This window comes from Sycon ciliatum, chromosome 10, assembly GCF_964019385.1.
Source record: "Sycon ciliatum chromosome 10, ocSycCili1.1, whole genome shotgun sequence".
NCBI classification, from domain to species: domain Eukaryota; kingdom Metazoa; phylum Porifera; class Calcarea; order Leucosolenida; family Sycettidae; genus Sycon; species Sycon ciliatum.
The window spans coordinates 13,062,908-13,074,816 of NC_088652.1; the positions used below are offsets into that span (position 1 = coordinate 13,062,908).

At 47.9% G+C, this 11,909-nt stretch overlaps 1 protein-coding gene across 1 annotated transcript in view; it reads left to right on the forward strand.

The window, feature by feature from the left end:
- LOC135826660 (uncharacterized) overlaps positions 1-11,909 on the forward strand; it is an 82,550-nt gene that overhangs the window by 36,665 nt on the left and 33,976 nt on the right. The window contains exons 12-14 of the mRNA XM_065339261.1: positions 179-250; positions 5,269-5,340; positions 9,355-9,426. Of these exons, the coding sequence (XP_065195333.1) occupies positions 179-250; positions 5,269-5,340; positions 9,355-9,426 (216 nt within the window). The remainder of the gene's footprint in view (positions 1-178; positions 251-5,268; positions 5,341-9,354; positions 9,427-11,909) is intronic.

Here is an 11,909-nt window from a genome sequence, read left to right on the forward strand (position 1 = left end):
TCTAATCGAGTAAGTACGGCATTCGTAGAAGTGTGTGCGGATGAAACGAAACTCAGGCGGCGTGTCCAAAGCACGCCGGCCTGTACAGAATCGAAAACAATATCAATTTCAAAACACTATCAATTTCTCCTCATCTACTTGTTTCTCTACCCGTGCGCTTGTTTCTCTTGCCTTGGAGGGCTTTGAATGCCAACAAGCTGTCGCACCTGCGCTCTGGACTGTTCACTGGCTTAACAAACTTATTCCATCTGTAAGTGTACTCTCACCATACATGCGGTGCACGTTGGCTGCTCATACTCATTCTCACTATCATCGTGCTTTATTTTATTAATACGCGCGCGTATAAGTCTGAAGGAAATGTTGAACGGTATCTGCTGGGATGACGACTACACCATAGCTCAGTGGTTAGAGCATCTTTGGCTACAAGAGAGGGCCCCCGGTTCAAGTCCTGGTGGTGACAGTCAATTTTTTTCTTCAGACTTTTCCCGTTTGTGTCTCTCCCTCAAACCAGTGGATATAAGTGCATGTGCCTTTCTTGCTCACCAGTTGAGGGAATGGCGGAGGGAAAAGTCTGAAGAAACAATAGACTATCACCACCAGGACTCCAGCCAAGGACCTTCGCATGAGGCCAGCGATGCTCCAAACCACTGAGCCATGGTCTAGCTACGATTATGTGCTTTATAATATTATATTAGCGGAAAAAGTATTTGCCAGTAAAGATATTTTGCTGTGCTAACGCGTCCGGCTAGAAGCACATGCGCTAAACGTGTGCCAGATCTCTGGCTCTTCGTCGTCAAAACATACACGGTTACTCAATCTCCGGACAGCAAGCTGTTTCCACCGTGGTAGGTCTTCTCATCGGAAATCAGTCACTGGCTGAGCCGATCTCACTGACGCCTAATGAGCAAGGCATCTTTAAACCGGCTGCTCATCGTGTCTTGATTCGGAGTGACGGATTCAGAGCTTTTTCAAGGTTGTGCCAACGGTCACTTTTTGGGGTCACGTACGGGGACTATTTTAATCGTTGGTGAAGAGGCGAAGCCCAGTTCGCGTTCACTTTTTATGGGAATGGATGCATCGAGGTGAAAGGAGCAGTAGAATGGCGCTCTACTTGATGTCCGACACTCATGTTGAGCCAGAGCAGTTGGCAGGAAGCCCTACCATGGCTTGGGCGAAAAAGAACAAGCTACAGAATGGCTCCAAGCGCTGGTGGATACGAACGCTGTCACATTTCATATGCTTTTCAATGCATTTTTGATATGCGACCTGGTCACCACAATCTCGGGGTGATCGCCGGGGCGGTGGCGGGAATGGTGTCCTTGAAAAAGCTCTGTATCAAAGTACTGGGCATTGCCTGATCCCGGACTGCGCTGATAAATGATACTATTTCTTGTCCCTCCAGATAAGTGATACCAATTCCCCCCCCCCCCCCTGAATAAAAAATATTAATTTTTGCCCCCCCCCCCTCCGGATAAAAGTAAAGGATCAGGGGAATTCTTGCTTTTATAATTCATACTGAGCATAGACACATTCACGCAAATTTCTAACCTACAGCTAACCACCTTGGCATCAAGTGTACATGAAACCCAGAAAGTGCAGCTTGCAGCTTGTGACTCTTGAAAGATTTCATTACTTAAAAAAAATAATAAAAAGTAATAAAAAAAGGTTGTGACTCTTTCTGTACGGGCGTCTCTGTCACGGCGAAATTCCGTGATTGCACCATAGTGGGTGCAGATAAGCGGCAGGAAGCGGCGTATTGCGCACAGCTGAACTGCAGTTGTGCAGAACAAGATCTGCTCGAATCCTGCTTGTGCGCACACTACAGGACTGATGTAATCACGGAATTTGTCAGTGACGCCAACCCATCCGAGCTGCACACTCTGGCTTTCATGTAGTCTTGTTGGCCTGCGTAACAGGACAGGACCGCCGGAGCAGTTTTTGATTGGCGCGGTAGTATCATGGCCATTCATACATTGTGTGTGATATGGCGGGTATAAAAAAATAACCTCCGCAGTAGGGAATACTCTAGTTTCACAAATTTTTCGATGTACTTTTATTTTCGGTACTTTCGGTGCATCTTTGTCATAATATTATGTAAAATTTCAATACACCGAACAAACACTAACACACATAATCCAATAGGGAACTACTTTTCTGTACCGAAAATTTCTGTTCACCTAACCTGGCCTTTTGCCCTCATACCGAAAATATTGGGCACCGACAACTTCCTTCTTTGTTTTTACAAAATACACAACTCACCGGCAGGCACGTCTGATGATGGGTTGAAACCCGTGAAATTCAGAGCTACAGCAGGAATGCTTCGATTCCTTCTTTCAAGCGTTTGTTATTTTTCTCTTACAGTGGTCCCTTTATAACCCTGCTCACCATTTGTGCTAAAGCAATTCTGCTGGATTAGGGAGGGTGCTGGATTATGGCCGATTCACAATACGACTTTCTGCGACGCGACTTGCGACACATGCGACGAGCTGCGACAGCGACACACGCGTACACGGTTCACAATATTCTTCATGTTTGCGACATCCTCATGCACAAGTAGTACTATACACGTGCACTGCACGTGCACCCAGGGTCGAAACTGTACTCCATTTGTGTATGTCGCTTGTCGCATGTCGCAAAAGTTGAACTTTCTTCAACTTCTGCAACAGGTGCATTGCGACAGCTTGCGACAGCTCGCGACAGGCAGTTTCTTGTCGCAACTGTCGCAAATCGTGTGTCGCGTCGCAGAAAGTTGTATTGTGAATCGGGCTTTAGGGAGGTTGCTAGATTAGGGAGGGTGCTGGATTAGGGACAGGCGCGTACGCAGGGTCACCTCTAGGGGGGTTTCTAACCGAATCGCAAACAATGACTCGTTTTAACCCTTTCTAAAGAACCCTAGGAAAGTTTTCAAAATTATGCATTTTTCGTGTTCTTTGGATCATAACTTCAGTTCTACTCACTCAATCTTCATTATCTTGGGCTTCCTGGAAGTGGAAAGGTACCAGGGAGAGAATGAGGTCGACCATGATAGCCAGGACACAGTACAGTCATGTACATATCCAGCGCTATGGCTATTTATAGCGGTAGAGTGCAGCGACGGTGCGAAAAAATGCCCCAAAGGCTTAACCGCGTCCTGCTCCAAGGATTTCGTTTTTCTTGATCCCAGAGTTTCGATTTTTTTGGCTGTGTTCTCTTGAAAATATCACAAGTGAAAGCCCCTGCAAAATTGAGCAAGTCAATGCGACGAAAAGTCTCAAATTCTGGATACTCCAGTCGCACTGCGCGCTTTTGAAATTGCGAGATCGCGGCTCAACTTACGAATGGTTTATCTCAAGAGACATTGCTCGCAGCGCGTCGAAAATTGTTTCAACCGACAGCTGAGAGTTTTCTATTCGACCTGGATATTTGGATCGTTGGATTTGAGCGAGATTTGACTGAGTTGCGATCTGTTGAAGTTTTGTATTCTTGCCAGATCGATCGTGCGCCCTACAAAAAATGCCCAAAAACGTTGCTCGTTTGGAACATTTGGGGGGTTTCCGGGCAACGGGAAACCCCCCATGCGCACGCGCCTGAGGGAGGTTGCTGGATTAGGGAGGGTGCTGGATTAGGGAGGTTGCTGGATTTAATAGGGAGGGTGCTGGATTAACAAGTCTGATCTACTGTTGCAATGTGCATGATGAAGAGGAAATTTTGGCTAATGAAAATTATGCTGGTTTGTAGAGGGTGCTGGTTAACCTTTTGAGCCCGGGCCCATTGAAAACCTCTGCCACGCAGTAAAAAAATTTAATTCCCGTAGCTATGCAGAAGACGTTACTTCAGTAACGTCTGGCGCTAGCCAGGGTCCACACAGCTTTAATTTGGTGTTTGTTTGTTTGTTTGTGTCACGCCTGGCGCTATCCCGTATCTGTCCCGTACTGTCCCGTACTGTACCGTACCAGCAAAGACAGCTGGCCACAATACTTTTGTTTGTTTGTGCCATCGACATGCCTGGCGCTATCCCGTACCTGTCCCGTACCACGTAGAATGAATATATATGCGAAGTGTATGGGGGAATGCATTCAGTGCAGTGACATTTTGTGTGGATTTGTGTGCGAGGCCGAGATCCCACTAGCAGGCTGGCTGGGCCGCCTGTCGACCAGCCCGGGAATCGCATGTAGGCCGATAGCATCATAATTATAACGTATATACAGTCATGTAGATGTATAGCAGGGAGTCATATTATGTAAACGACTCCCTGCTGTATGGGGAGATTTTCTGGAAAGAAATACGAAGTAGGCCTTGGCGGATAATGCCGGCAGAAAAATTGGCAGAATTCGGTACTTTTTCTGGTAGGTTTCATGCATGTTTGGTATGTGGATAAAGAAATGGAGCAGAATTCGAGGAATTGCACGCCATAAGGTTTGTATGGTTCTGCCAATTTCACTGCTTTTCGAGCAGAATCTGCCACCTTTTCGAGCATTATCCGCCAAGGCCTAATACGAAGTAGGGAGACGAGTAAATGCAATCAGAATGGATGTTAGTTGCCGTCAGTATAATAATAAGAAGAAGAAGAACGCCCGTGATCGGCAGAGTCAGCGCCGGTCCCAGGAAACGTCAGGACAGACATCCCGTCGACTCCAGAACGCCCGTGATCGGCAGAGTCAGCGCCGGTTCCATAGCTATGCAGAAGACGTTACTTCAGTATCTCATTGAAACGTTTTTGCAATACAATGATGTAGCTAATCAAAGGAAAAAGCATTTCCATCAGTTCTACCAACATGCACGATGAGCTAGGCAACAAAGCATAGCGCAGGGCCCTGAGCTTCCAAGCTCTCTCGTTCACTCTATGTGAGCAAACTTGATTTCAAACGATTCTTTCATGTATCCTGAGCACAGAACTGTTTTTTTGGAAATACAACAAAGATTACAAGAGTAATGACCGTTTTCATAAAGGTAGTTATACGCGAAATTGGTATTTTGAAATGTATGCACGCACATGTGACTCCAGTTCAAACTTACGGAGCGACTCGCATTTTTTTACTGTACTCGTGCATCCGAGGAGTCCTCTGTGCAGCGGTACAGCTCCACGCCACGCCACGGAAGAAACGCGGTATCGATGTAGTTCCGTACTGACTCGTGACGTTCTAGAACGTCACGCGTGTCACAGTGGCAGTGGTCATGACGTGTCAGAACGCCACGTGTGCTCAAAAGGTTAATATAGTGCCGGATTAAAGAGGGACGACTGTATTCGCTTCCGAAATGCTTGTTTGTTTTGTATGCATTTGCTCTCAGTGCCTTAACATACAACCAGCTAACGAGCATCTCACCCACACAGTTTTCTGACACCACCAATATGGGTCACTTGTAAGTCCGCTGCTCTTCCTGTGTTTATTCCCTGCCTCATGCTGCTGACGTGCCTGTTGCTGCTGTCATGCTGCTGAGGTTGCTGTCATGCTGCTGACGTGGCTGTTGCTGCTGCTGCTGCTGAGGTTGCACCTGGTGGTGGTGCTGCTGCTGCTGTCATGCTGCTGAGGTTGCTGTCATGGTGCTGCTGCTGTTCTTTTATCAGCCATTTTCTTTTCCATGGCAACAATACAATACAATCATGTACATCAATTTGAGTGATTTGCAGCAGCATGTTGATAGGATTACTGTCGCTGGGTCTTACAGTTTTAACCTCTTAAGGGGCCGTCCGTAAATATCGATGTTTTTTTAGAGACGATATTGGTGCTTCTCTCCCTTGACCCCCCACCCTCCCCCCAGAAGACGCACATGTACATCTAGATCATGGAATCAATATTTTTGCACGGACTGCGCCATCACCATAACGTTCCACGAACGCATCAATGAACTCTTCGTATGAAGAGGGATTCGACTTTTTGTAAATTCCTGTATCGACTACACAACCCCCAAACAACGTCAACTGTTTCGTTTTCCGTTTCTTGGGCGGTGGTGAAGACGACATTTTCACAGCTAACCTGTCACTTTGCCATGGCCATGCAGTTCACAACTTTCTCAACTTCTCTCTCGACAAAGAACAAACTTCAGGCACGGCCAGTCAAAATTCACATTTTACATGAAAAGATGAGGGCGCTGGCGCGCTAGCGCTACCCGTGCAGTACAACTCATCGTACAAAAAGCGTTCAAAGTGCAACACATCGTGTACTGGTAGCCAAAGAGGCTACGATCGGGCTTGAATTTTTTCAAATCCTTGTTCAGACAGTGAACACTGGAAACTCTTGTGGAGTTCGTCCGTGTTTGTTCGCACTGCCTCTACGTCTTGAAAAAGGTCTCCTGCAGGCATCGTTCGGCCGATTTCCACAATCAATAGCTCATTCTTTTGCTCTTGAAATTCGCCATGGGCGCACAGCTTCCAATTTTTGATTTTGTTCTTGTGTCGCGAGTTTTAGCTCCGCGAACGGAAGCTGGTTTCACATTTCTTGTATAGCCATTTAGACGTCCGCGTGCAGGGATCGGCGAAACTTCAGATATTTACAACGATATTTTTCTGATGCTCGAAAAGACGCACATGGCTCAAACCCCCTCCCCCCCCCCCCCCCCCCCCCCCAGACGCACCAATATCGTCTCTAAAAAAACATCGATATTTACGGACGGCCCCTAAGGGCGCATTCACACGCATGGAAAAACCGGATACGTGTACAGCTTGCCTGGCGTGAAAAGTGTTTGGTGCATTCAGACGTTCTTCGTAAAAGGCGTGCAAATCCCTAAAGGCGCTTTTTTCGCCATGCCAACCAAGCCAACCATGCGGCCGCAGCAAAACAAAATTTTCAAAAAGAAAAAAGTGCACAGTGCATGTGGGGAGGGGACAAAAAATAATTGTACAGGAGAGGAAGAGAGAGAGAGAGAGAGAGAGAGAGAGAGAGAGAGAGAGAGAGAGAGAGAGAGAGAGAGAGAGAGAGAGAGAGAGAGAGAGAGAGAGAGAGAGAGAGAGAGAGAGAGAGAGCAAGGCCAGTTTTGTAGCTGCATTCGACTTCTTGAAGAGGACGTCGTCCGCTTCGCGCGAACCTAACCTGTCACTGTCATGTCCTAGATTGCCACATCGCCCAACACCGTTCTCTTCAACTTCTCTCCATGGTCGTCGTCGTTCTCTTGGACGAAATCTATCATCAGCGCTCCTGATGTTCATGGTGTGTTCTGCCTCTCTCAGACGGGAATGCAGGTGATGGGCAATCCACCGAAGCGTCGAGGAGCAGAGAGGTTCCTGGGAGAGCAAAGTACCACTGTGGCACAAAAAAACAAAGATGTACGCTCCCGGAGAGGCAGACGACTTTCTTGATCGAAAGTACTGTGGAGCGTACCGGGTGGGCCAACAAATATCTGGCGCACAAGAGGGAATACTGGAAATTCAAACTAGTATTTCGCCATCCATCTCCTCGATTTGTGCTGCATGCAAACGACTTACACACCTCCACATAGCTAGCTCTTCGCCACGGCTCGCTCCTCACCAAACGCACGACTCGTACACTCAGCGTTCAAATCACCGCGCCAGGCCCACTTTACGGGCAGTAAACCTTCGCCAGTGCTCCTCCGCGCGCTGGGCAACTTTTCCTGGCGGAAACGCGCCAGGAACGGCATGTGAGCACTTTGACATGACAACTTTCCCGACTGCCGTGTTTTATCCGGGGGCTAAGCACGACGCTACCTGACCCCCCCCCCCCCCCCCGCGTCAACACCTGTAAAGTCGCCTTTTCCCATGAAGGCACTAGCTGTTCAAGGATCGATAACTTTACCTTCTCTTGGACGAATTCCGCGATCTTGAGCTTCCTGGAAGGATCTTGAGACGAGGAACAAAATGGTTTAAAACCCAGCTCGGAGCAGAACACAAACCCCGTGCTACAGTCTGGCAAGCTTCATCTGCGTGCTCGACAGACTTGAGCATGGCCAAGACTAGAAGAGCTCAAATATTCAGCTGCCATTTCGGTCTTCTTGCTCGTATCAAGCTCACATTTTTTGTGAGGACTCATGAGATCCACTACCATCATTTGAATCTAGTTTCCATGGCAACGAGCCACTAGGGACTCGATACGGACCCACGGCTATGATATGCAGGTTCACTGTACAGCGTCGTACTAGTACGAAGGGCGTGGGACACTCAACTCAAGTGTGTCGTACTAGTACGAACGGCGTGGGACACTCAACTCAAGTGTGTCGTACTAGTACGAAGGGCGTGGGACACTCAACTCAAGTGTGTCGTACTAGTACGAAGGGCGCGGGACACTCAACTCAAGTGTGTCGTACTAGTACGAACGGCGTGGGACACTCAACTCAAGTGTGTCGTACTAGTACGAAGGGCGTGGGACACTCAACTCAAGTGTGTCGTACTAGTACGAAGGGCGTGGGCCACTCAACTCAAGTGTGTCGTACTAGTACGAAGGGCGTGGGACACTCAACTCAAGTGTGTCGTACTAGTACGAAGGGCGTGGGACACTCAACTCAAGTGTGTCGTACTAGTACGAAGGGCGTGGGACACTCAACTCAAGTGTGTCGTACTAGTACGAAGGGCGTGGGACACTCAACTCAAGTGTGTCGTACTAGTACAGAGGTCTAGCCAGGATTTTATGCCAGCCGGCCAACGTTCTAGTTAAAATGCATCGTTCTGGGGGCTGCGCCCCCAGACCCCCGCCATCAGTCAGTCACGTATCCACACAGACCCCCCCCCCCCCACACACACACCACTACAAATCTTGCATTGCAGCTTGCATCTCCTTTCGCTTCGTCCAATTATGGGCATTCATCAGGCAGTTGTGACAATGTGATTATAGGTAAATTAACAACATATGAAAAAGGAAGCAAACAGCTACATGAGCATGGATCATGTGTTCACCAACGTCATGTCTGCATGCAGTGTACATTGGTCATCTGACAAGACCCAGCCTAGCCACAGCCATGTACACCACCAGAAGCACATGACCCAACCTAGTACCTGTTACATTTTACTGACGTACTCAAGTGCATACTCAAGTGCATTTGAGCTTGAGTGAAGAGCTAGCACTGAGCCTGAGTAGCCAGTGCTACGTACTGTACTGTACATACCTACGCCTAGGATATGGGTTGTACTCCACCATCTCGACTCAAGTGCCAGTGCAGTGCACTACAGTCTACATGGGGGTGACTGCAGCCGGCCAAAATTACCCTTGGAGCTGTCTCAGCCGGCAGGTTGCCCTCCCAGCCGGCATTCTGCCGGCTGAGCCGGCTTTGGCTTGATCACTGCTAGTACGAAGGGCGTGGGACACTCAACTCAAGTGTGTCGTACTAGTACGAAGGGCGTGGGACACTCAACTCAAGTGTGTCGTACTAGTACGACGCTTGCTCTAAAGAGGTTAATATTCTGTTTTTTTTTTGTACTCAACTCCCCAGGTCCATGAATCTGAACAAGATAGCCAGGTTGGACGTCAAAACGTTCCAAAGCATGTCTAAGCTTACCAGTCTGTGAGTTTACTTCTGTGCTCTGCGGTTGACACACTGAGTTGAAGAATCAGGTGTCCTATATTTTCTTACACCAGGTGGTGTCTCACTTACACACAAACACATGTAAATATATGGCATGTTCACACGCACACACGCACACGCACACACGCACGCGCACACACACACACACACACACACACAGAGAGAGAGAGAGAGAGAGAGAGAGAGAGAGAGAGAGAGAGAGAGAGAGAGAGAGAGAGAGAGAGAGAGAGAGAGAGAAAAAAAAGAGAGAGAGATAGCTAGATAGTGTGTGTGTGGGTCTCTCTCTCTCTCTCTCTCTCTCTCTCTTTCCCGCTCGTTCTGCACCATTTGCACACCATTTGCACAGTTTAACCTAAGGCATGTTCCGTTGTGTGAATCCGTGGGATCCGGATTCACCAAGCCTGGACCTGTTTTATTGTACGAATCCGGGTCCAGGTCGCACAGATTCAAATCTAGTTAACCCGCCTTCCAACGGCGGATTCGACAAATTCAAACCTTTTCGGTCGGCTCCCAAAGTCGGGCAAAAAGAAAGAGAGAGACAGAGAGAGACACAGACAGACAGACAGACAGACAGACAGACAGACAGACAGACAGACAGACAGACAGAGCATACATGCAGTTGCACACTATTCGAAATTGCGTAATTGCTTGCTTAAGGTGTGCAACTTGGTTGGGCCGCGGGGCTCCCACCTCTCGGGTGCAAACATTTTTTTGTTTGAAACCGGGCCACCAACGGGGCCATAGACGATTGAACTTTGTTACTTAGGATATCTAGTGTTCAGAGAATTTGTTAGGCAGGTTCTGCTTGCCGGCCACCCTCAGGAAGGGGCCAGATTTAGCATACTCATAATTGCCAACTCGGCCAAAAACAATTCACGGTCCGCGCTAGACTCGGCTGGGGACCAAGTTTTCCGCATCCATAGGAACACGACCACCCTTCAAGGATCGAGGCGCAGATGCAGCTCCTAAAGCGGTGGGAGGTGAATAGATCAGACCCACTGAAGTGGTCATGGACCAAAAATCCCATTCGCTGCATCCGTGCTTCCCTCGTGCCAGGCCACGAGTTCCCAATTAACTGTGGGTCGTAGCTCGGCGGGAAAAAAGCCGTTCCGCTTCCAAGCAGGACATGAGCCTGGTACCCAATGTTTCTCAATCATGGTCTTAGACCATCCCACTGTGCATGCCTTTCAAAACTATGGAAAGCATCTTTTTTTGTTTGGCGGTAGCCTCGAGGTTACCCCATTGTTCTTCGTTTTCAACATCAGCACAGCAGTGTACCTGTGGGGTACCGAAAATAGCTGTAGAAGTGGATAGAATCCTGCTTGAAGGTGACTTCTTCTTGTTTCATTATCATCCAAATTCAGCCAAACCGTCCCACTAATTGACCCCAGTTTTCCACTGGTCTTAGGTCCTGTGTTTGATGGCTATGCTATTAGAACATCTTTTAAAGTTTCCTGGATACACGCATCATAATACCGTATGTCAGCAGCGCCTTTAAAGCCATGGCCTTATATTCGAAATACCGCTGCTTTCCTAGATATTTTAGATGCAAAATGACCCACCCACTACGCCATGCCATAAAAGTCAAAGTCGACACAGAAATTTCAATCTAAATCTACTTGTTCACCCTTCCTGCTGGGCTGTAAGTTTGTTAGCATAGTACGTATTCCTTCATTTTTGCAAAATATACTCCAACTGTCATTTCATTTATGAAACCCATGGCTTTATAACTGAGACTGGCTTTATGATGGAATATACTGCCATGGCTTTAAAGGTGCGGACATACGGTAAAAGGTGAAACGGTTACCCTTTAAGGTTACAAACGGGTACCTGGCTTAACGGGCGGGTTATCGGGTACCCTTTAGCAGCCAATAGTGACAGTTACTATACAATAGCCTTCCACATTCCGTGCCAGGAGGACTTGCGAAGTCATGCAATCCGCAGCAAGTGGACTAGATCGCGACAAGCGCAGCATGGGCACTTACTGCGCTACATGCAAAACAGTCAAAATTGTCACAAGTAGCAGGATCGAAGCAGCAACAACGCATTTGAACTGTACGATTGTACAGGCCAGCTAATAATACCGCACTGTACCGTCGTAGACGACTAACGGGTACTCCTTTGCTAACGGATCAGCAGCTAAACAGACGGATACCCGGATCACCCCTTTCACCCCTAATAATAATAATGATTAGTGGTGCTGTGTTGTCATTTAACCCTTTAGCACCTAAATTGATTTCAGCCGACGCACGATTTTTACAAACTTACATTCTCATCTGGCTGTAATTTTGATAGCCTTCGGAGGATTCTCACAATCGTGGGCTCTATGGAAAGCTCTGAGCAAAACAAACGCAGCCATACCCAGTTTGCAATTGACAGAGTCGTAGGGATAACGCCGCAGCGCGATGCGAGCGCTCCATATGCCAGACCTACGAGCGCGGCACTAACTTCTCAGCCACTTC